The sequence below is a fragment of the Marmota flaviventris genome, chromosome 1 (assembly GCF_047511675.1).
Source record: "Marmota flaviventris isolate mMarFla1 chromosome 1, mMarFla1.hap1, whole genome shotgun sequence".
Lineage (NCBI taxonomy): Eukaryota > Metazoa > Chordata > Mammalia > Rodentia > Sciuridae > Marmota > Marmota flaviventris.
Window position 1 is genome coordinate 191964783 of NC_092498.1, and position 26635 is coordinate 191991417.

The 26635-nt window shown below is 36.1% G+C and overlaps 1 protein-coding gene across 1 annotated transcript in view; it reads right to left on the reverse strand.

The window, feature by feature from the left end:
• Window positions 1–14220: 14220 nt before the first annotated feature.
• Window positions 14221–26635, reverse strand: part of Dync1li1 (dynein cytoplasmic 1 light intermediate chain 1) — a 33818-nt gene continuing 21403 nt past the window's right edge. Inside the window, exons 6-13 of the mRNA XM_027932525.3 lie at window positions 25355–25448; window positions 21899–22034; window positions 21226–21337; window positions 18591–18650; window positions 18425–18469; window positions 17601–17721; window positions 16573–16725; window positions 14221–15120 (exon numbers count right to left, since the gene is read on the reverse strand). Of these exons, the coding sequence (XP_027788326.2) occupies window positions 15008–15120; window positions 16573–16725; window positions 17601–17721; window positions 18425–18469; window positions 18591–18650; window positions 21226–21337; window positions 21899–22034; window positions 25355–25448 (834 nt within the window). The 3' untranslated portion in view covers window positions 14221–15007. The remainder of the gene's footprint in view (window positions 15121–16572; window positions 16726–17600; window positions 17722–18424; window positions 18470–18590; window positions 18651–21225; window positions 21338–21898; window positions 22035–25354; window positions 25449–26635) is intronic.

Here is a 26635-nt window from a genome sequence, read left to right on the forward strand (position 1 = left end):
CCCTCCCTTCCTTCCTTCCTTCCTTTTTTCTTTCTTTCAGGGATTAGAGCTTTACCACTGAACTGCATCCCCAACCCTATTTATCTATCTGTCTATCTATCTGTGTATCTTTTGAGACAGGGTGTGAATAAATTGCTGAGGCTAACCTGGAACTTATGATGCTCCTGCCTCAACCTCCCGAGTAGCTGAGATTACAGGTATGTGCCATGGGGCTAGGGATGTAGCTCAGTAAGAGAGTACTTGCCTAGCATGCATGTGGCCCTGGGTTCAATCACCAACTGCAAAAAACAAAAAAAAAAGTAATAGTATTAGTCAGGTGTGGTGGCACATGTCTGTAATCCCAGTGGCTGGGGACACTGAGGCAGGAGGATCATGAGTTCAAAGCCAGCCTCTGACAACTTAGCCAGACCCTATATCAAAATAAAATGCAAAAAAGGGCTGGGGATGTAGTTCAGTGTTTAAGTGCCCCTGGGTTCAATCGTGACCAAACAAACAACAACAATGACAACAAAAATAGTCATGTGCCACTGTACCTGGCAAAGTTTTGGATTTCTATTTAAATAGAATGGGTTCCCTGGAAAGACTTTCAGGATTTTCCCTTCTTACTTTTCTCTGAATTCCCACTTCAGAATTCAAAATTTCAACAGAAACATTTTGTGTCTTTCTTATGCACCAACTGCTGTAGTTTAGTTTAGTTCAGTTTTGTGTAAAATACCAAGAAACATAATTATATTTTAGCAACGAAAGTTGATTGTTACATGTCAAGCTCACATACTTTCTCCACAACAATATAAAGTAGTTACTACGATTACCTTCATTTTACAAACAAAAAAGCTGAGGTCAAGAGGCTGTGTATCAAATCCAAGGCTAAGTAGCCAGGAGCAGCTGAAATGCAGTTCTGACCATTCTGACTTAAAACCTAGCTGCTCATCACTAATCCAGCAAACCACAGCCTCTACTTCATCTCCCCATTAAAGTCTCAAAGCCCACAGATGAGAGGAGGGTTCTGCTGCCATCAGCTTCCACACTTATCTCTTATCCATGACCCAAACCTCCTTTCTCCTTACAGTAATAAAACAAAAGCTCTCATTCAGATGAATAGAGACACGTAGATAGGACTGTGCGGGGATTGTCAGCAAAAAGCTATTCTTCCGTCTTTGATTAAATGTATTCTCCCAAGGCCTTGTCTAGCCAGCAAAAAAAACTATTCTTAACGTCTTTGATTAAATCTATTCTCCCAACCAATCACCAGTTATTTTTTCCCCCTTTGGTGCTGGTATTGAATACAGAGCTTCAGGGATGCTACTAAGTATGTGCTGTACCCCTGAATTGCGCCACCAGCCCATAGCCGCTAATTCTATCCAATAAAAGTAGGCCACTGTATTCTCACCAGTGCTAAAAGGATTCATAGCCCTGTTAGTCTTAAGTCTCAATTATCCCAAATTGTACCCTATTGATATCTGAAATTTCCTTTGAAATTCATCCAATAAATGATATGGGTTGATGACTCAAGAGAGATGCAAAAGGACAGACTTGTCTTAAAGCAATTGCTGTAACATGTTAATGATAGAATCTAAGTAAAGTGTTCTGGTATCCACCCTCCAGTGATTTCAACTTTTTTGTACATATGAACATTTTCTAAATAAAATACTGGTGGTGGGGGAGTTACAAAGAAACAAGGACAGACTGTCTTTTATTCTATTGGATTGGTTAGAATGTACTTGGGCAGTTCTCTAGGGATCTCTTTGCATTTAGAAAATAAGAATTTAGCCTGTGATTAGTAAATTTCAGGGTGCATAAGAAACATCTATAAAGTTAATCTAAAATAATAATATTGGAGATCCGGAACCAAAGATTCTGAGTTTGAGTGGAACTTGGAAGTATACGTTTGTAACAAGCTCTTCATGCAAATCTGGGAGGAAATCTGCCCACGTGGAGGAACACTCTTCTGTATGAAAGAGTGAAAGCCATTATGTACTACAGTAGGTAACTTTGCCCTGATTTGGGGAGATTCCCATGGTTTAGAGACTAATATCCCTCCCAGTTAGAGGTGTGTGTCTTTTTTTTTTTTTTTCCCTAAAAAAACCCATGGGTGCTCTACCACTGAGCTACCTCTCTGGTCTTTTTATTTTTATTTTTATTTTTTTATTTTGAGACATATTCTCCCTAAGTTGCTGAGGCTGACCTCAAATTTGTAATCTTCCTGCCTCAGCCTCTGAAGTAGCTAGGATTAAAGGCACATACCACTATGCCTGATCCTTTGTTTTCTTAATGAATTAGAGACCAATGAACATTTTAGAGTTTCATGAGCAAATTCTATTTGGGGTCATACTTTTTTGATGGGTGCATCCACACAAAAAAACTCCATCATTAATTAATAAATAAACACTGAACAGTCAAATGATAGGACTCACCACAACTAAAGTGAGAAAAAATTATTCATGATGAAACAATACACCATAAAAAAAATAGAAAAAGAAGACTGGTTGGGCTGGGGATGTGGCTCAAGCGGTAGCGCGCTCGCCTGGCATGCGTGTGGCCCGGGTTCGATCCTCAGCACCACATACCAACAAAGATGTTGTGTCCGCTGAAAACTAAAAAAAAAAAAAAGAAATAAATATTTAAAAAAAATTCTCTCTCTCTCTATCTTTCCCCCTCTCTCTCTTTCACTCTCTCTTTAAAAAAAAAAAAGAAGAAGAAGACTGGTTGCAGCAGCCCATGCCTATAATCCCAGCAGCCTGGGAGGCTGAAGCAGGAGGATCACAAGTTCAAAGCCAGCCTCAGCAAAAGCAACTCAGTGAGACCCTGTCTCTAAATAAAATACAAAATAAGGCTGGGGATGTGGCTCAGTGCCCCTGAGTTCAATCCCTGGTACCAAAAAAAAAAAAAAGAACTGAAGAATCATTTAAGTGCTGAAGAATATTCAATTTTCTCTTTAATTTAATATTAAATATTTACTAAAAATTTTTGGCAGATTTTTTTTGAAGAGGAAGGAAATGATGTCTTTCTCTGTCTCCCAGGCTCGTCTCCAGTGATCTGCCTCAGCCTCTCAAGGAGCCAGGACTATAGACGTGAGCCACCACACCCAGTTTCAGTATTTTTTTTTTTTTTAATGAAAGGAAACCATTCACAAGAAGAGATAGATTGAGGAAACATGATTTGAAGGAATGCTAGACACTCAAAAACTAATTTGGTATTACTTTTCTACTTGAGATTTTTTTTTTCCCACAGCTCCTACTCAAAAAAATGTCACCAGCTCTTTCATTTCTCGTAGCAGTTAGGCAATCCCATGGATACAAAGTTGAATAACAGATTTTTCCTAAAATGAGGCCATAGAAATAAATGTCCATAAAGGGCCAAGTAACAAAATAAGAATTCAGTATGTGCCATAAAAAAAAAAAAAGATAAAAAGTAAACATGTTGGGAATTTGGAGCAGAAAGAAGTGAACTTCAACTAACAGAACCAGTACAGTGGAGCTTCAAACTGGGGTCAGACAACCTTGAGGTGAAAACATGGGACACCAGTGACATGGAAGACAGCAAAGAAAGTGCACATAGCCACCATGATTGGGCAGGGAGAAAGACTCCGTCAGGGAAGATACAGTTGAGGTCAAATTTGGCCACACAACTGGGCCTTCCCATTTGGCCACTTCTCTGGGCAATGAGGACCCACAAAAAGATTTTGGATAGGGGAGTGAAATGGCTGAAGCTTGTCTTTGGGGATATTTTTCTAGTTGCCTTGAGAAGATTAGATTGGTTATGAAGATCTGGTAGGGGCGATTGTACACATTCAAAACAGAGGGGACAGGGACTTTAACTCTAGTGGTAGTCATGGAAATCTTAGAGTGGATGGCTCCAAGAGAATGGAGGAGATGAAACCAGGGACATTTGGAGACAATTTTGTTTGGAAAATAAGATTTGGAACAAATGCTAAGGTTTTAAGCTCATGAAACTAGGAGATAGAAGGAGGGTAAAGGTAGAGACAGGGAATGTAGAAGGAACTAACTCTTGTTTGTGTCAAATAAAAATTTTAGAAAATTAGATGACTTCATTAGCAATTAGAGAAATGCAAATCAAAACTACACTGATAGGTGGGCTGGGGTTGTGGCTCAGTGGTAGAGTGCTTGCCTAGCATGCTTGAGGCACTGAGTTCAATCCTCAGCACCACATCAATGTAAAATAAAGATACTGTGTCCACTTAAAACTAAAAAATAAATATTTTAAAAAAAAAAACTACACTGAGCTGGGCACAGTGGCGCATGCTTGTGGTCCCAGCAATTCAGAAGGCTGAGGCAGGAGGATTACAAGTTTGAGGCTGTTGAACCACAAAGCAAAGATCACCAACTCAAATTTTAAACCAAATTAAAGCAAGCTTATATTGTCTACACAAACAGAGCTAGCCAGCGACTTCCTCACCCAAAACTTCAGGGCCTGAGGACAATCCAGTTTTCAGGGAAGAAAAGGTTTATATAGCACAAAAAGTTACAAACGGGGGTATCTTGGGAACTTATAGCTAAGAGGGTTCTGGGCAAATGTAATACAAGGTCAGAAAGCAGATTAACAATCTATATGGCATGATATTTCCAGGTAGGGAATAAATTCAGATCCCAACATCAGAATTTATGAGGTGCTGCTGAGGTTTCAGAGAGGGTTGTTATCTGGTCAGGGGGAGCCAGTCAAGGGTGAGTTCAGAGCACCGGCAGGAATTCCAAACAAGTTTAGAAATCGCAGTATTTTATAATAAAACAGAAATGAACTTTTCATGACTTTGTGACTAGATGGCTCCCAATCTTAAAATGGAATTAGGCTGCATTCATCAGAGGCCAGTGTCAGCAACTTAGCAAAGTCCTAAGCAACCTGTCTTAAAAATAAAAAGGGCTAGAGATGTGGCTCAGTGGTAAAGTGCCCCTGGGTTCAGTGTGTGGTTAAAAAAAAAAAAAAAAAAACTACACTGAGATTTCATCTCACTTCAGTTAGAATGGCAGCTATTAAGAGTATAAACAATAATGAATGCTAGAGAGAATGTGGAGAAAAGGGCACACTATTATACTATTGGTGGGGTCATAAATTAGTATAACTACAATGGAAATCAGCATGGAAGTTCCTCAAAAGACTAGGCATGGAACCACCATATGACTCAGCTATACCACTCCTTGGTATTTATTCTAAAGAATTAAAGTCAGCATACTATAGTGACACATGCTTACCCATGTTTATAGCAGCACAATTCACAATAGCCAAACTATGGAATTAGCCCAGGTATCTATGAATGGATGAATGGATAAAGAAAATGTGGTATATATACACAATGGAGTTTTATTCAGCCATTAAAAAAAATGAAATAATGTCATTTTCAGGAAAATAAATGGAACTTGAGAACATTATGCTGGATGAAATAAGCCAAACTCAGAAAATTAAGGATCATATGTTTTCTCTCACATGTGGAAGTTAGAGAGGAAAAAGGAAAAGAAAGGTGTGTGTGGTGGGGGGGGGGCTCTCATGAAAACTGAAGAGAGATCTATAGTGTAGAGAAAGACACAGGGGGAGGGAGGAGGGGAAGGAAAGGGCAAATGCTGGGGAATGATATTGGCCAAATTATATTGTTATCTTGTATGCATGCACAAATGTGTAACAACAAATTCCATCATTATTTTCAACTATAATGCACAAATTTTTTAAAAGGGAGAAAAAAATTAGATGACTTTCATACAAGTATATAATAAGCATGCTTCAATGTTTTATCTAACTTATTAGTAAAGGGAATATAAAACTGATTTAAAGAAGGATATGAGAGACAGGGCTGGGGTTGTGGCTCAGTGGTAGAGCACTCGCCTGGCACATCTGAGGCCCTGGGTTCAAACCTGAGCACCACATATAAATAAATAAAATAGACATATTGTGTCCAACTACACTAAAAAATAAATATTTTTTTAAAAAAGAAGGATATGAGAGAACATGGTATATGTGTGCATGCCTGCATGCTTATGTGTGTGACAGAATAAGAGTGTTATGTTAAATCCAAAGCTGGTTAATGGTCTACAGGACAATGAAATTGTTATCTTTCAAAAGAAATCATTTTTTTAATTTATTAAACAAAACTCATTTGCAATTTATCAGTCTTCTATAATTAATAACTATAGAATCTAGGCTCGACTTGATAATAAATAGTAACTCCCATAAAATTACCATTCCCTGAATCATCAGAGGACCTTAAGAAAGGTTTGGTAGACTATACTGTAGTTCAGGGGCCTGAAAACTCTTTCTGTAAAGGGCCAGATATCATTTTTAAATACTTTAGGCTATGAGAATCATATGGTCTCTGTTGTAATTTCTCATTTGTGTTGAGGAAAGCAGCCATAGTTAATACATAAACAAATGTTTGTGGTTGTGTTCCAATAAAACTTTATTTATTTATTTAGTTTTTGGTACCAGGGATTAAACCCAGGGGTGCTTAACCATTGAGCTACATCCCCAACCCTTTTTAAATATTTTCTTTAAAGACAGGGTCTCTCTGAATTGCTTAGGGCCTCACTAAATTGCTGAGGTTGGCTTTGAACTCACAATCCTCCTGCCTCAGGCCTCGGAGCTGCTGGGATTACAGGTGTTCTCCCAACCCAATAAAACTTTATAAAAAATGGGCAGTGGGCTGGATTGACAAACCATACTTTGCTGACCACTCCCTGCTCTGGGTTCAGTAGTTTTCAAACATGAATGATCATCAGAATCACCTGGAAGTCTTATTACACCACAGATTTCTGTCCCACACCCCCAAGTTGCTGACTTAGCAGAGCTTGGGTGGAACCTGAGAATCTATCTACATTTCTAACAAGTTCCCCCATGCTGCTGCTGCTGCTCATCTAGGAACTTTAACTTTGAGGACAACTGTTCTAGTGTGACATTGAAAATATACTCAGTAATCCTTTTGACTTATTTTCAGGAGAGAGTCCTCTGTTTCAATGAAGGGAGGATGAGAAATTCAGATTAGGGTGCACTGAGATGGAGGTGCCAGAGGGCATCAAATGGAATTTGTAGTAGTTTCAAATATGAATCTGGAGCATTAGAGGAAATAAACAATATGAGGAATGCCCATAGAACTAAATAGTAGAGCCATAAAAATGTTAAAAGGATGAACCTATAGAAAGAGTTTTGGAGGAAGAGAAGGTAAAGAGGAGCCAGGGAAATAAAGGAGCGATTAGGGACCAGGATAAAAACATAGGAAGAGGCGGCGTGAAAGGTAAAGTCTGACATTTAACTAATATTTGACAATTCCACAGCCTGGACAAGGAATTCAAATAGGCAAAAAAACTTGAATCTGAGATCTTGAGAGATGATAGCATTATCAAAGCTCTCCTAAAATAACCAGACTAGAGGATAAATATGCGACATCCTCAACTGCCATGTTTCATCTACACCAGCAGAGGGCCACAAAGGCACGGGAATGCTAATTATGCCTTTGTTTTAAGGCTTCTACACTCACCAGTGCGGGAAGCTAAATCCTACGTGATTTGGGGGGCTTGAGGGGTGTCACTGTGTGTCACTCAGCCTCCTTGCCCCCATGACCTTTGGGGCAACTTTAGTCCTGGACAGTTTGACCCTGTGAGTGGGAGATGCAATAGAGGTGGAAGCTTCTGAGTATGGGGAAAGGGAGAGGAGCGTTCAGTTTGGAATTTGGATTTGGATTTGAGGGAGCGCCTGTCATTGCCAGGCAACCCAAGGTCTTGCCTCCAACTGAGTGTTATTATAGACAGAAATCAGTCTTAGAGTTTTTCCTTATTACTGCTTAAATTTTATTTTTTAAAATGTGAACCACTGATTAAGATTCCAGAAATAAAAGCCTTCAAAAAGGTCCATTAGACAAGTGTCAGTCAGTCTCTATTTGTTCCACCTCATTCCTGCCCAACCCTCCTTTTTATGGGTGACAGATTTTGATAGTTTCTGGTTATCTTACTTGTGCATCTTCAGTGGAGACAAATGCATATGTGTGTGTGTCAGAGTGTATTATATATTTGTGTGTATATATACATGTATATATATAATGCATATATATATATACACACACACATACATGTGCACACATATATATTCTAGTACTTTTTATTTGCATTTATCAACATATCCTAGAAAATACACATATCAGTTCATAAAAATCAATTTCATTTTTTAAAAAATTGCATAGGGGACTGGGGTTTGTGGCTCAGTGTTAGAGCACTTGCCTGGTATGTGTGAGGCCCTGGGTTCGATCCTCAGCACCGTATATAAATAAACAAATAAAGTGAAAAATCCATTGGCAACTAAAAAATATTTGAAAAAAAATTGGATAGTACTACATTGTGTAGCTGCAGTTTATTCAATTTTCTGCATACAGGCATTTAAGTTTGTTCTCAATATTTTGCAATTACAAAATAATGCCACAATGTACAACTGTGTGTCTCTTATTTTCAGATTCTCAGATGCATGTGTATCTTTGTTTTAGAGGGGGACAAGTTTATCTGGGGTCTCAGGTGTCAGAGGTCTCAGTCCATAGATGGCCAACTCCATAGTTCTGGGCCCCAGGTGAGGCAGAGCATCAGGGCAGAAGGACACGGTTAAAGGAAGCAGCTCAGGAAATGACCATCAAGAAGCAGAGAGAACGTATGTATCTTTAGGGTAAAGATACATGGTATGCGAGTTTGTGGGTGCAGTTTTGTTAAACATGGCAAAATTCCCTCACTAGAGGTTGTATTCTCATACAATCCCAGGAGCTGTGAATAAATGCCCCTATTTCTCCATCACCTATCCAACAAGCTTTTGAATTTTTTTTTTGTCAAGCTTTTGAATTTTTTTTATTTTGTATTTCAATACAGTAGTAATTTGCATTTGTTTTGGGAGGAAAGCTGAATATATTTCAGCCGTCTATAGTATTTTTTACCTATATACATCTTTTGCTTATTTATCTATATTCTTTATAAGGGTCTTGGGTTTTCTACTTTTCTATTTTTGAGCATTCTTCATATATTAAGAACATTAGCCCTTTATCTGTAATATCTTATAGTTGTCTTTTGACTTTGCTTTTGGTGCCTTTTGCCATCATGTTTCTTTCAACTTTGGGGTGGTTGGGTAGTAGGAATTGAGCCAAGGGCCTCATACATACTAGGCAAGTGGTAGAGGTACCGCTGAACTATACCCCAAATTCTTTTTCATTTGCTTTTGAAACAGGATCTTGCTAACTTGCAGAGGCTAATTTGGAACTTGTGATCCTATTGCCGCAGCCTTTGGAGTAGCTGGGATCACAGTGGGCACCCCCAGTTTCAACTATTTTTGTTAGTTGGATTTGCTGGGGATTGAACTCAGGGCTTTGCGCATGCTAGGCAAGTGCTCTATCACTCAGTCATATCCCTGGCTGGTAGTTGAATTTAAATTTTTTCTTTTGTTGCATGTGGATTGAATTAAATTCAGAAAGTCTTTCTTGTTAAGGTATAAAATAATTTACTTTGTTTTTAGTACTTGTATGATTTCATATTTTACATTTAGTTCTGATATATTTGAAGTTTATTCTTGTGATTTTTGTCAGGTACAGATCCAGTTTTATCTGTACAAATAGCTAGCAATCGGTATAATAATAATGTAAATATAACTTTTTCTCTATTTTTTTTTTTTTTTTGGTACTAAGGATTGAACCCAGGGTTTCTTAACCCCTGAACCATCCTCAACCCTTTTTTAAATTTTTTATCTTGACACAGGGTCTCAGTTGTTTAGGAGTTTGCTAAGTTGGTAAGGCTGGCCTTGAATTTGCAATCCTCCTGCCTCAGCCTCCCAAGTTGCTGGCATTATAGGCAGGCACCACCATGCCCAGATACAATTTTTCTTTCCAGAAATAAGAATTCAGGGTAATAGGCTTTTCAGAAGTGGCCTGATTACAACAAAACATTTAGAGTAGATAAATAAACATGTGTGCTGAAATAATTTCTTCATGGCATGAGTATTTAAAAAACTTATGAAAATTAAGATTCCTTCTGTGGTAGCTATAAAAGCTTGCATTTGCATAACACTTTATAGTTTAAGAAGCGCCCCCGCATCCTCCATCTCACTTATCCTCATTTATCCTCTACACGTGTGCAGGTTATCTTCAGCACAGTGAAGATGATGAAACTTGGGAAATCACGAATTAATTTTAAAAAGATTGTGGTGATACAATGGGACAGGGCACTACTCTGCCCCAAACATATGTGTTTATATTTCTCTCTCTCTCTCTCCCCCTTCCTACACACACACACACTCACACACACACACTCACACACACAGTGTTCCACTTATAATCAGATGACTGTAGATGAGTCATACTTAATGGTGAAATATTAAAAGTTTTCCCTCTGAGATGGGAATAATTAACCATGTTTCTTCTTACCAGTTCTATACTTTTCTGTACTGGAGTACAGGCATAATAAAGCAAAGCATTAGAAAGAGGTAAAACTCATTATTTGCATATGACACAACTTATATGTAGAAAAATCCAAAATAAATTACAGATGAACTATGATGTTGGAACCTTCATATGTTACTGGTAGTGATGGAAATTCTGTTTGCTTTTGCTTATTTATTGATTGATACTGGGGATTGAACCCAGTATGAATAAATACTGGGTTCAATCCCCAGTATCAATAAATTGAACCCAGGGGTGCTTTACCACTGAACCACATCCCAGCCCTTTTTATCTTTATCTTTGGAGACAGACCTGGCTAAATGGCTTAGACCCTTTGCTAAGTTTTTAAGGCTGGCCTTGAACTTGGGATCCTTTTGCCTCAGCCTCCTGAATTGCTGGGATTACAGGCATGTGCTATGGATGCTTGACATCAAATTGTTTTCCAAAGCAGTTGTACCATTTTGCATTCCCATCAGCAATATATGGGGATCTAATTTCTCCATATCCTCACCAAACTTCCCATTTGTAATTTTAGCAATACTAGTGGCTATTAATTGGTAACTCTTCGTGGGTTTTATTTACATAAACCCAATGACTAAAACTGTCAGACTTCATGTTCTTGTTTACCACTTACATAATTTCTTTGAAAAAAAATATTTCTTCAAATCCTTTGCCCACTTAAAAAAATTTTTCAGTTGTTGATGAACCTTTATTTTATTCATTTATTTGTATGTGGTGGTGAGAATCGAACCAGTGCCTCACCCATGCCACCCCAGCCTGCCTTTGCCCATTTCTAATTTGGGTTATTTGTCTTATTGTTATACTCTTAAGAGTTTTTAAAAGTATTCTGTATAGTAGGCCTTATCAGATATGTTACTTGGAAATGTTTTCTCAAGAATGTGAATTCTCATAACCACTCTGGAAAAACCTTTTAGCTTTATCTGCTAAAGCTGAATACACATATACCCTGTTGACCCAACAATCCACTCTACCATATACTGGTTGAGTATCTTTTATCCAAAATTCTTGGGACCAGAAGCATTTGAGATTTCAGATATTTTAAAAATGTTTACAAATACAGTAATGAAATATCTTTGGGGTAGGACCAAGTTTAAACATAAAATTCATTTGTTTCTCATATATACATTATACACAAAACCTGAATTTTTTTTTGGCCAACACTTTTTATTTTTTATTTATTTTTCTATTTATTTATTTATTTATCTATCTATCTATCTATTTATTTATTTATTTATTGGTGCTGGGGATTGAACTCACAGACTTGTGCATGCAAGCACTCTACCAACTAAGCTATATTCCCAGCCCGTTTTTTAAAAAAAATATTTTTTAGTTATAGGTGGACACAATATCTTTATTTTTATGTGGTGCTGAGGATCGAACCTGGTGTTCCACGCATGGTAGGCGAGCACTCTACCTCTAAGCCACAACCCCAGCCCCGTTTTTTGTTGTTGTTGTTGTTCTTTTTAGTTGTACACGACAGTAGTCTATTTTGTCATACTTATACAAACATGGTTTGTTTTTTTAAATTTTGAGTTGCAGATAGATATAATACCTTTATTTATTTTTTTTTATGTGATGCTGAAGTCTTAACCCAGTGCCTCAACCCATGTTAGGCGAGCACTGTACCATTGAGCTACAAGACAAGGATTTTTTTAAAAAAATATTTTTTTAGTTTTAGGTGGACACAATATTTTTATTTTACATTTATGTGGTGCTAAGAATCGAATCCAGTGCTTCATGCATGGTAAGCGACTCTACCACTGAGCCACAACCCCAGCCCCTAAGACAGGGTTTTGCTAAGTTGCTTAAGTAGCTGAGGTTAGCTTTGAACTTGTGATTCTCCTGCCTCAGCCTCCCAAGTTGCTGGGATTCTAGATGTGCACCACTACACTGGCCTGAAGGTAATCTTATACAGTATTTGAATATATTTGTTCATAAAATAAAGTTTCAGGGTGTGGAATTTTCCACTTGTAGTGTCTTATTAGTATGCAAAAAAATTCAGATTTGGCAGCACTTCAGATTTTGGATTTTCAGATTAAGGATGCTCAACCTGTGCACCCAAAAGAAATGAAAACACATTTTTCACAAGATATATTTAAGAGCATTCACAATAGCACTACTCTTTTTTCTTATTCTTTTTAAAAAATATTTTTAGTTGTAAATGGATGAAATGTCTTTATTTTTATGTGGTGCTGAGGATCGAACCAAGTGCCTTATACCACGGAGCAAGCACTCTACCACTGAGCCACAACCAGCCCGCACTACTCTTAATAGCAACTTAAAAACTGAAAATTACCCAAACATCCTGTGGTAGGCTGAGAAACAGATCCCCAAAGCTATCCACATCCTAAAACCTTTGTCTGTTACCTGACTTAAAACCAAGGGACTTTGCAAATGTGATGAAGGATTTTGAGAGGTAGAGATAATCGGTCCACCTTAACAAGTATGGAGCTCAACAAACAGGAAGGACACAAACAACTCTTCTTAGGTCTGTCAAAGAAATCACAAGTACAGTCCTCCCAATCAGAGACAGGTACACAATCACAATTTACCAAAGACACTCCAAGGCAGAGGCCTTGATGGGAACCAGCACAGGAATAAGACATTTGAACATAACTGATGAATTGCTAGAGGCTCTGTGTGACCAATCCCAGTCCTAAGAGGGTTCAATCTCCAGTACCCCCTGCACCCTCCAAAAATTATTGCTGGCTTTGAAGATGGAGAAGGGGCCGAGAACTATGGAATACAGGCTGCCTCTGGAAGCTGGGAAGAAAGGAAACAGATGCTTCTTTGGAGCCTCTAAAAGAAATGAACCCTGCTGACATCTTAACTTAGTGAGACTCATTTTGGACTGCTGACATCCTTTAGTAAGATTAGCTTGTATTAGGGCTGGGGATGTGGCTCAAGCGGTAGCGCGCTCACCTGGGGTGCGTGCAGCCTGGGTTTGATCCTCAGCACCACATACAAAGATGTGTGTCCGCCGAAAACTAAAAAAATAAATATTGAAATTCTCTCTCTTTCTTTAAAAAAAAAAGAAAGAAAAAAGATTAGCTTGTATTATTTTAAGCCACTAAATTTGGGGTAACTTTTTGTAGTAGCAATAGGAAAATAGTGCATACTCATTGATATAGCATAATAGACATATTTGGACAATGGAATATTATGCTGCAATGAGAATTTTTACCACTGCATGCACCAAAAAGAATGAATCACAGGGGCTATAGTTGTGGCTCAGTGGTAGAGCACTTGCCTAGCATGTGTGAGCACCACATATAAATAAATGAATAAAATATTTAAACAAAAATATTTTTTTTGTACCAGAGATTGAATCCAGAGACGCTTAACTACTGAGCCACATCCCCAGCCTTTTTAAAAAATTTTATTTAGAGACAGGATCTCTTTGAGTTGCTTAGGGCCTTGTTAAGTTGCTGAGGCTGGCTCTGAACAAGCAATCCTCTTGCCTCAGCCTCCTGTGCCACTGAGATTACAGGCTTGCAACACCATGCCCAGCACATTTGCCAAATTTTTCTTCCCACTAAATAATGACAATGGTTGTATTTTCAGTCCCTGGGAACGCTGGCATAAGATTCTGTAGTTCAAAATGTATCTGTGGGACAAGATGTGTTGATCAAGGTAAAATCCCAAATTAAGGAAACTTAAAGGTGAATGAATCTCATATTAATTTGTCTCTCAGAAAGATCAGAATACTCAGTAATTCTATAAGCCAAACATTTCAAATTACTAATGAATCTTATTAGCTGACAAATTATATAAGAAAATACAAGTTATTTGAACCCAAATGCAGAGAATAAATACTTTATTAACTGATTACAGTTGAAAGTCACAAACAAAAAAGGAGTATATTAAGGCAGAGCCATATATATATATATGTATAGACAAATCCAAAGACTGTTACCTCTTTACATTTTCATAACCTCTGCATTTTTCTTTTACACATTTAGGCAGTGTGCTTTCTTTCCTTCTCAGTTTCAGAACATATCTTGGCCAATATCTAAATCATATTTTGATGACAACTTATAGGATCACTGATTTGAGTGATGACTAGTGTATCAAATGCTATCTGTTTTCTCAGCATATCCCAGGTGTTGGTACATTTATGTGATGTGCAAAATCTGACAATTTTCTTTTTCAGCAAAACACACAAATTTTTAAAAATGATTTTAAATAGTCTTAACTAAAACAAGTTTGGACTTCCAAGTCAGTTAAATGTCCAAATTGCATATTGTCTGCCCTTCTCTAAACCCTCCTATATAATAATTTAGCCTTTAAAATAAGATCACATGGTTGCATTTCAGATTTATAAATTTTGAGATTTTCAAAATCCAAAATTACTTCCCTATGCAAAATGGCAATGCAAACAGCAATTCTACATAATGTAGAATATTTTTTTTCTTCTGTACAGCTCCTTTTATAAAAACGGGCAGCCACAAAGAAAAAAAAAAAAAAGACATAAATTTAGTCCATCTGTAAAAGCACTCCAGCTCCCTAATTCCACCTTTGAAGGAAAAGGCAGAGGCAAGTTTACGTTATCCCAGAAAACTGAATAAATGGCTTTATTTGGTATCTTCAAGAAGCTTCTCCTTCCGTAGGAGATGTAGGTGTTGGAGGAGAAACTGAAACTGGTTTCCGGGTAATTCTGTCTAGTTCTGCATGAACATCTGACAGGACAGGCTTCTGGCCTACATTGAAGGAAAAGGAAAGAAATAAGATTTAGATACAGTTAAAGTATCTACACCAATGTCTCTTCACTTAAAATTGCCAACTCCTTCACTAATTTTATCAAACATGCTGAAGTTAAACATCCTTAATTTAAAAACAAATTATCTCATTTTAAATTGTGAGATCTGCTACTAAATGGAGGTAAAACTGGCACCTATGATTTAATCTCATAAAAATATTAGGTCAAAAAGAATAACAGCAAAAAATTAAAAAAAAAGTTATGCAGTCAGAAAGTACAAACTTAAAACAATAATAAAACAGCAACAAAATTTTGGAATCTGGAAGCAAGATGAATGAATTGTAACTATAAATGAACAATAACAAATGCTGAAGAGGGTATGAGAAACTGGAATCCTCATAACCTTTTGATGGGAGTGTAAAATGATGCAGCATTTTGAAAAACTTCATGGCAGGCCTTAAAAATTTTAAATAGAGTTGCTGCACCCACTGGCACTTGCCTGTAATTCCAGCAACTTGGGAGGCTGAGGCAGAAGGATTCCAAGTTTGAGACCAGCCTTAGCAACTTAGCAAGACTGTCTCAAAATAAAAGGGCTGGGGATATAACTCGGGGTAGATAGCCCCTGGTTCAATCCCTAGTACCACAAAACAAAACAACAGAGTTACCATGTAACCTAGAATTCATAAGTATTTACCCAAGAGAATTAAAAATTTATGATCACATAAAAATGAATGCTCACAGTAGCATTATTTGTAGTAGTTTTTTTTTTTTAAAGGAAATAATCCAAAGATCTACCAACCAATGAATAGATAAAAAAAAAAAAAAAAAAGTGTGGCATATCTACACAATGGAATGTTATTCAGCAATAAAAAGAAATGAATTAATGATGCATGCTGGATGAACCTCAAAATATTATGTTAGCCAGGCGTGATGGCACATGCCTGTAATCCCAGCAACTCTGGAGGCTGAGGCAGGAGGATCACAAGTTCAAGGCCAGCCCCAGCAACTTAATGAGACCCTCAGCAACTTAGCAAGACTCTGTCTCAAAATAAAAAATAGAAAAAGGATGGGGATATAGTTCAGTGGTAAAGCATCCCTGGTTTCGATCCCCGGTACCAAATAACAACTACAATAAAAATTATGTTAAACAAGACATAATGTGTGTATGATTCCCATTTATGTGAAATGTCCAGACAGGGAAAACCATTGACACAGAAAACAGATAAGTGACTGCCTAGGACTAAGAAGCTAAGAGACAGGGAAGGTTTGAAGTTTCTTTTGGGGGAAATGAAAAAATGTTCTAAAATGAGGTTATGGAGATGTTTTCCACAACTTTGTAAAAATACTAAAAATCAATGATCTGTACACTTTAAATGTGTGAATTTCATTGTAGGTAAATTATACCTCCATAAAGCTGTTTTCAAAGAAAAGTGACTTGCTCTAAGTAATGTACCTGACTTTTTGGCAGACGGTGGTAAAACACTGCTTCCACCTCCAGCCCCACCTCCAGGGCTACCACTACCAGCAGGGCCTCCAGGAGAGCCAGTCTTTTTACTCAACAAACTATTGAAGAAATTTGCCAGGACACCTTCACTTGTAGCTCCAGCTATAAAACACAAACACATACCAAAAAATTTCAAAAAAGCTACTCAAAACATTAGATTGTTCCCATAAATTATTAGAGTAATCACACATAGAAAACAAATGAGACTTAAAGTTTAAGAGCTATATTCAGGATATATTAGTTTGAGTTTTAGCTGAATAACTACTCATACTCTCTAATACACTCATACATAAAACAAATGAGTAAACTGCAAGTGTAAGATAACTTAAAAATTAGAATGTTATTAAAAGGTCAAAAGCATTTCAAGTAACATTTCAAGTAACATTGAGAAATGTCTGTCTTAGTATTACAAAAAGTTCCTCAATCCTATATGAAAACTAGAAGTTCTAAGAGATAAATGGGCAAAGGGTAGTCATAAGTGATTTCACAGAATAGAAATATCACTAGATAATGGTTGTTAGTATTTAAAATATAACAATTAGGTTGTGGTAAAACTGGAACACTGAATATTTGTATAACATTAAATACTCCATTTGAAAGACATCAAAAGGTACAACCTACTAATCCCATCTATCACAATTAGTCCTACACGAACAACTATTTTGCATATTTTTTCCTTATGGTAATTGCAGATTACCAATTATGGTATAAAAATGAATTTCTCCAATGACCTACCATAGGAAAATGATTAAACATAATAAAAGTTTCACCATGTGCAAAGTGATACACTAAAAATATACTGTAAATATACTGTAATGGTTTAGAATCTGATTAACTATGAGATTACGTCTACAGAGACAGAGATTAGAGGGTATTGCACAAGAATGAAAATAAGTTATATGTAGGTGAGATGCTAAGTACATTTTTTTCCCCACTGTACAATGTATTGTGTTATTTTCTCTAAGAAAGAGATATACCTTTCATGTTTGGATCAATTTTTTTTGACCCAGCAGGGATGGGTGACACACTGGCAACATTGGATGACACAGATCTGTTTGGTGTTCTAGGCGAGCCTCCAGGGACTCTTGGTGAGGCATCCTAGGTAAAAATAGGAAAACCACAAATACTAAAACCTAAAACTTTCAAATTCACAAATTACTTGCCATGATCCCCCATCTATTCTACTGCCTTTTATACTACCACCCATCAACAAAAACATTAGTAATCTTGTCCTCATTATTATAGAATATCAAAGGCCCACCACGTTTTAGAATACTAATTTTTCCTTCAGTGGATAAGGGAGAATGTATAAAGAAATGAGGTGTAGTTATGAGATTAAGTTTGGAGTCAGATCTGGGTTTCAATCTGGATTTATATCCTACCAGCTAAATAATCTCAGGCAAGCCACAATGTCCTCTAAAGCCCCTGATTCCCCATCTGCAAAATGGGGCTAATGAACAGTACCTGCTTCTCAAGGTTGTTGTGAGAATTTAGTAATGGACACATAATAAAACATTGCAAAATACATCTTTATATGATTCAGATATTTTGAAAAAGACTTAAAGAACATTTCTTGGGCTGGGGTTGTAGTTCAGTGGTAGAGTGCTCGCCTAGGACGTGTGAGGCACTGGGTTCAATCCTCAGCACCACGTAAAAATAAAATAAAGAAAAAACATTTTTTAAAAAATTTCACAACCAGAAGAATTATATTAAAGTAAACCCATCAGATGTGAATACAATTTAAAAAAGAAACAATAATGCACTGAATTTTAATAATTATGTCAAAATTTATAATACTGACCACAGGCCTTCCAGCTGCAGTTGGTGGCTGCTTTGCTAAAAGGGACTGAAAAACAAAAGAATCCTAGTTTAGACATTTACAGCATGTATCACTTTATTTTTAAAATACATAAAAGAACAGTTTATTCATTAACTATATTAAGTCTGCTTCTGATACAATTTCATACCTGTAACTTCATAAGAAATACTTGATCATCTTCTGCCATAATTTCCTTCTCATGCACAAACTGAAATGAGCAATACATAAATGAGCAAGTTTAATTTATTTTGCTAAGACCATTAATAACTTATTCTCTGGGTACTATATTTACATTTACACGAGTGACCCTTATAGTAGGGCTGACCAATAACTATCTGTAATGATATATATGTTCTATATCTGTGAAATTTCATACAGCAGTCACTAGCCACTAGTGGCTATTAAATACTTGAAATTGGCTAGTATGAACAAGGAAGTGAGTTTTTTGATCTTACTTTACATTTGGAAGCTACATGTGACTAATGACTACTGTATTTTAACAGCACAGCCCTAGAGCCACATTCATGCTTATACAATTTGTTGAATAACTGCTGGGTGTTTTAAAAGGGTCAGTAATATCCCAGTTGGGTTAAATGCAACTTGTCTCTGGTTTCCCTGAAATTAAAAAAAAAAAAAAAAAAAGAAATAGATATATATGCTCTTCTATCAGCTGAATCATTAGAAATTAAAGAAATTAGAAATAAAATTGCAAAAGTCTCCTGCTTCTACTCTTGCTGTATAACACAGGCTCAGTCTATTTTCTTCTCAAGAGTCAAAGGGTTCAATTAGATTACATCATGCCTCTGCTCAAACGCTCTCAACACTTTGCATCCTACTCAGAGTAAAATCTAAAGTCCTTATCACAACCTAATGATAAAGTCCCAAAAGATCCTAACTCTGCCTTTCATCTCCCACCAGGTCTGTCCACCTCACAGCTCTTTGCAGTCTATTTTGCTCTCACATTTTTCCCTGGGAGCATTTGTACTTTCATATTCCTCTTGCCTTCAACATTCTGCCCTTTTACAAGGGGGACCTTCTCTAAAACAGCATCCCTCAAGGCCCAGTCCCCTTATTCTCTGTACACACTGCTTTACCTTCATAACCCTTATTCCCAACTCAATGGACGACCTATGAGTTAAGTTTATTGCTTGCATTCTCCTCCTTCCCAGTTAGTACCTAAACAATGCCTGAGTTGGTGCTCAATAAGTATTTGAGGAATTAATAAAATAAAAAGAAAACTTAAAAAGTATAATTTGTTGGTAAGAGAATGGGAAACATTTTTGCTGGGTTATTTAATTCTGATGTATGCATTTCTTTTAATAGCTATCTAAACCCATTTAAATATGTGTCAATTGAATTTTCATTTGAGCTCACTTTTCTTATTACTAATAACCCCAAAACAAAAGATAGATGCTCTACTTTGTGAATATTTGGATTTTTTTGTGGGGAGGAGGTACTAGGGATTGAACCCGGGCGTGCTTAACCACTGAACCATATCCCCAGTCCTTTTTTAAATTTTGAGACAAGGTTTTGTTAAGTTGCTTAGGGCCTCATTTAGTTGCTAAGGCTGGCTTTAAACTTGCAATCTCAGTTTAATCTGGCTTTAAACTTTAAACTGCCTCAGCCTCCTGAGCCACTGGGATCATAGGCGTGTGCCACTATGTCCAACAAATGTTTGGATTCTTAAGAACATTTTTTTTCATATTTTTTATTGGTGCATTATACTTACACATGATGGTGAGATCTGTTGCTAAATATGCATACATACACATGATGTATAACAATATAATTTGGCCAGTATCATTCCCCATTATTTAAATAGGCAGAATCTATATACCAGCATTTCACTTTTCCCTCCCCTCCTTTAAGAATCCTAATATGTACTGAATCAAAATCATTTTCCTCTAAAATACATGTCTAAATCAAAAGGAAGTCGGAGAAAAGTACTATATATAAACATTAATTTTTTATACTTTTGAGAAACACCTACATCTATCATGTATTGTTTAACATGAAATCAAGATGTATATGTAAGAACATTACCTGATTTAACAGCTATAGAATAACATGGTAGTCAAAAATAAAATACAGAAAACTGGAAACTCTTGGATATTTGTAGGTTGATATAACTAGTAACTGTGGAAAAGATCCGAGATTTGTCTCAATAGATAGAACTAAGAAAACTATCCTAGTAACCTTTTCTTGGCTTTTGGCTCAGCTATAGACTGTAAAGTTCACAGATTCTACCTATTTAAAAAAAAAAAAAATTATGGGGGTGGGTATCAGGGAATGAACTTGCACAATCGACCACAGAGCCACATCCCCAGTCCTATTTTTTGTATCTTATTTAGAGATAGGGTCTGAGTTGTTTAGTGCCTCTTTTTGCTGAAACTGGCTTTTAACTCAGATTCTCCTGTCTCAGTGTTGGTAGCTGCTGGGATTACAGGTATGTGCCACTGCGCCCAGCTATTTAAATTATTTCAAGATCCACATATTCACTGTGCCACCCTTTGATTTCCCAAGCACTATATTAATATATTCAGCAATAATATTTGCTTATATAAATATGCCAAAGGCTAACAAGATTCAGTGACTGAATAGTTGATTCACACTTTGCTAAAACAAATCCTTATATGAACTGTACATTAGAAACACGCAAATTACACTTTGAAACTCCCCTGATTGTACAGGACATTCTTGCTTTTCTACCTAAAACCTTAAAGTTATGGCCTACCTCTCAGTTTAAAAGCCGAAATATGGAAACTGTTTACTAAAATTGTTACCTTTCGGACAGGTGGTTTAGTTATGATGTCTTCAAAATTATCTTCTGCTTTCAATGTTTGAAAGTTTTCATGTAATATTCCTATTTTCTTATCATTATCCCACCCTGCTGGACTGTAAAAAAATGGATATGTAAATTCTCAAAACATTTATAACATATTTCTTTTCATTCAATCCACAATAATGTAAAAGGAGTATTTTAATGAAGTCAATTTGACCAATATGGAAAACTAATTAATTTTTATTATAATGTTCAATTTTTATTTCACTAATTTCTACTTAAAATGATTACCAAATTCCTTATGTTTAAATGTTATTATATAGTTTTACCCCCCCCCCCTTTTTTCTCTGGGGGAGAGGGCAATAATTATTACCTCTCAGTTTTATTCATACTTTCTAAAAGTATGTCAGATTACATATTTGGTCAATATGTATCATAATCAATTAAAAAATTAGTAGATATACTAATATAGATATACTAATAGAAAGTTCAGCTAAATGGCAAAGGCCTTTCAAAACAACCAGCAATAAAACTAAGGCCAGGAAATAAATAAATAATTGAGGAACAGATTCTCACCTACTCATCATGGAGAGGTCTACTGGTCCCATCTCAAAACTGAAAATGGTGGCTCATCAAGTAGTAGCAATAATGCACACATTTAACAATATACTTACATAAATACTGCATCCTTTTCCACAACAATAGCAGGAATCTTATAAGGAAATCCATATAGTTTCTGAACGATGTATTTATATACTAAGTCTATATTTTTATTTTCTTTTACTGAAGTGTAAATAAGTGCTGCACCATCTGAATAATATCATTAAAGAAAATTTTGGACAAATTCTATGAATAGTTTCCATAAAACTGTGCATTCTCAGCTTAACCTTTACATCTATATGCCTGTTAGTTTAAAAAAAATAAATTCCAGGGACTGGGGTTGTGGCTCGGGGGTAGAGTGTTCATCTAGCACATCTGGGGCCCTGGGTCCGATCCTCAGCATCACATAAAAATAAATAAAATAAAGGTATTGTGTCCATATACAACTAAAAAATAAATATTTAAAAATAAAGAAATAAATAAATTCCAAGGATATATAACTTGGCATTCAAAAGGCCTGGGTTCAATCCCAGCACTGACAAAACAATATAAAATACTTACAAATGGGCTAGAATGTAAATAAAATGTTTACATAATTAATTTAATTTAGAAGGATAGAAGCCTCATTAAACCAAGAAGTAAAGGTAAATTTAGTAATATACATACAACTATTTAAAGGACATAAAGAGAGAATTTTGATTTTAACCTTCCTTAAACTTCATGAAGGAGGGGATATTTTTGTCAATAATTCTTTTGCCTTTTCAAAAAAATATTTCTTACAGTTTTTACTAATCCTAGGAATTAAGACTTGCAGAACAAAGCTCATGAGACTCAGCTCAAAGAGGACTCAGACAACCGAATATTGAGAAAAGGTGGAGTCAATTGTTACCAATGAAAAGTTTTCAAGATGACCCAAGGAAAACAGTAGATTTCATGGCTGTTATGGTTTGGATGTGAGGTGTCCCCCTAAAGCTCACGTGTGAGACAATGCAAGAAGGTTCAGAGGAGAAATAATTGGGTTATGAGAGTCTTAACCCATTCAGTGAATTAATCCCAATAGGGATTAATTGAGTGGTAACTGAAATGGTAGGGTGTGGCTAGAGGTGGGCATTGGGGGTGTGGCTTTGGGATATATATTTGCATCTATCAAGTGGAGATCACTCTGTTTCCTGATCGTCATATGAGCTGCTTCTGCCATGATATTCTGCCACACTCTTCTGCCATGATATTCTGCCTCACCTTGATCCTAAGGAATGGAGAAAGCCTTCGATGGACTAGGAATTCTGAAACCGTTAAGCCTCCAAATAAACTTTTACTCCTCTACAATTGTTCTGGTCAGATCTTTTAGTCACAGTAGGGAAAAAAACTGACTACACAATGGCCCACACTTCAAACAATACCAATACACACAAGGATATATTAATCAAAGCAGATTCTATCTTTGATCTTTTTTATAAAAAAAATTTTTTAGTTGTAGGTAGACATAATACCTTTATTTAATTTATTTATTTTTAATGTGGTGCTGAGGATCGAACTCAGTGCCTCACATGTGCGAGGCAAGTGCTCAACCACTGAGCTACAATCCCAGACTACCTTTGACCTTTTATCTAAAAAAAGACCAAGCAGCCTATAGAAAAAGATGCAATGTGACTATTGACAAATGATATATTCATAGTGGCTAACAGAAATTCTATAACTAACCCTTAGGATCACAATTTAGCACTGATCATTGTGTTCCCTAGAAAGAGATGGTGACTTAAGCAAACGTGAAATGCTGGGAGTGGTCTAACTTCTGAACTGGTTACTCACATTTTCTAGGACATAGCCTGAAGTTTATGAATCTAAAAGTAGTACTGCTTAATTTAACTTACTAGAAAAAAAACATTAAAACTTTAAGCAGAAGCTTAATTGTGTGAACTTTATATTAATGATCTTTCCCATATTAAGAACCGAGATTTCTGCCAAGCACAGTGGCACACACCTGTAATCCCAACAGCTCAGGATGCTAAGGCAGGAGAATCAAAGTTGATGCCAGGTTTAGCAACTTAGCGAAGCCCTAAGCAACTCAAGGAGACCCTGTCTCTAAATAAAATATAATAAAGAGCAGGGGATGTGGCTCAGTGGTTAAGCAACCCTGGGTTCAATCCCAGGTACCAAAAAAAAAAAAAACCCTCAAAATTTCTATAGTTGACAAATCTGCACTGCAACTGAAAATTTTTAAATAAAAATGATTTTGAACAGTCACCTTCACTCATTGATAAACATATACCACACTAACTTGAAGTGACTTCTCATATTTTGTATTCTTTTAAAAATCAAGTGGCTCTAAAAGTCTATTTTAGTGGACAGTTTCCCTCTTGATTACATTTTTATATTTACATTTTCAAGTACAGCATTAAAAAGTGTTTAAAGAGACTATTCTCAAATTTTCTATTTTTCAAAGATAATCAAAAGTCTCTAAGTGTCTATTTCAATTACTCCCATTTCTTGATAGTATGTAGACAAGCGCTATTTAATGCAATGCAACTCAACCATTAGGTGACATAAAAAAGAAAGGCCCATGAAGAGAGAAAGATCTGAAGAAAGAGGAAAGAGAAGCTGCCAGTGTCAAGTCATCTATCCAGCTAAACTTTCTCTAAGTGCCTTCTAAACTAACTGTCCATTAATAAAATGATTTATAAACTCCACACATTAGGAACATGTGTGTATTGCTTATTATTATCTATCCCTAATAAAATTTCATTGCTTGTTACTATTCCTAATGTTATAATTTCATTACTCTTACACTCAAAAGATTTGGCTGTGGAATATAATTGTAAATATCTGATCCAACAGGGGCAGGAGGGAATAGCTAGCTCTCTTCAGTGTACTCAAGGTGTGACTGAGTTTCCAACTGTGAATTCTCTTGAAAACATTCACTGTAACTCTCATTTCCTCTTTCTCTTAGTAGTAAATGTTCCTCACTGGCTCACTTAATCCCTACAATCTAGATTAAAAAGGCTGCCTATGACAGGTTTTCCAATCTTGTGGTCATAAATATAACACTTTTAAAAAGTACAGATTCTCCATTTACATTTTGTACTATTCCAATCCAATAGGTCGTAGCTAAACCTATAGCCATATTTTGAAGCCCATAATTTAGACTCTTTATGGAGAAGATAACATATTAAACAAACTAAAAAAGAAAATACACAAACTTGAAGATTGATCTTGCCTCACACCACCCATCCCCAATAAGCAAATAGTTTTTAATCAGATATGTACACAATGCCTTTGCATTAGAATTTTCCATAATTAATGATTTTTCTTAAGAATAGTATTTTAAAAGTAGCATATCAAACTTACATATTAACACTTGTTTTCATACCTAAAATATTCACATATAAATGACTTGGGAACTAAAATTAAATTTCCAACCACATACAAGAAAAATAACATTTACAGAATTTCTAAAGCACATCAATTTCCTTTATTTTTAAAAACAAAATAGACAGGGTACACTGCATCCATAAATGTTATTAAAAGGATACACTGTAAACAAAACTTCCGGATGTGTGACTGGATAAAATCGAAATGTTCATCTCTGTAGTCATGTTCTTTCTCCAATACACTAATGGCATCACACTGTTGAGTTAAAATTATTTAATCAAAATTAAATGTAATACTTTAAACAGTTCAATTCTGGATGAGGAACATCACAAACCTACCACTCTGCTACTGTGACTGAACAATATAAACACGAGAATATAAGTTAATACTTTTAGCTGGAGTTTTAGTAACTTTCTTTAAAAAGCACTGACTTCTATGTTATGTTGCATCTGATCAGAACACCAAAGAGAAAGTTCTGGAACATGAAAGAATGAAGAATAACAAGCTGAGCTTATACTAAGTGGTCATGAAATAGGATAGGAAAGAAAAAATACAGAAGAAAGAGACAAAAGAAAAGACAAGAAGAATGCAACTTTAATCTAAAAGCTTAAGTCCCACATACCTTTCCTCCCCAAGCCAATTTCTCTCCCAGGTCTGATACTCCCAAATTTCACTTATGAAAACTGTACTATTAATTACTCTATGTAATAAATAAAGCAAAGAGAGATATACTATTTCAAGAAACCTATAATATAGGGTACTTTCCAACTGATCAGATAATGAAAACCTTGTTAGCTTAAGGATTCTGAGAATGCCAAACCACCATAAATCAGCTTGTGATCATCAGACTGATGTTATATCCCCATACACCTTTCCATGCCCACTCTCTACCATTTTCCTTTTAAAAAAGAGCCTGAGAACCCAAAAGTGTCTCTTACTCTGAAGATGGCTGACATTCTCCCTTGAATGTGTCTTTGGTTTCCTAAATAAATCTGTCTGTGCCTTTAACTTATTTCTGCCACATTTGTCAAGAACCCCACTCAGCCTTCAGTTGAGGTCCCCCTCTCTAGAAACTCGGACCTGGTCCAATATCAGTCATACTTGCTAACTCGACTTTGAATTCTATAATAATTTTTTAATCTAAAATCTAATCCAGTTCTTTAAAACACATCAGTACAACCAGGGAGTCTTCACCTCTCACCAGTTCCTCTTTCATCCTATAATTCCCAACTGATTTTCATTTCTTTTCTGATGTTTTTATTCATGCTCACTACAATCTCACCAATAACAAAGGGAATTTCAGTTTATTTTCGAAATGCTACCTGTACAATTAGTGAAACAATTCTGAATTCAAATATTTTTTCCAAACCCTTCTGAAAGGTATGAAGTTTAAAAACTTTTAATAATGTTCACTATATCTAGTATTAGTTTGGGTTCAAATT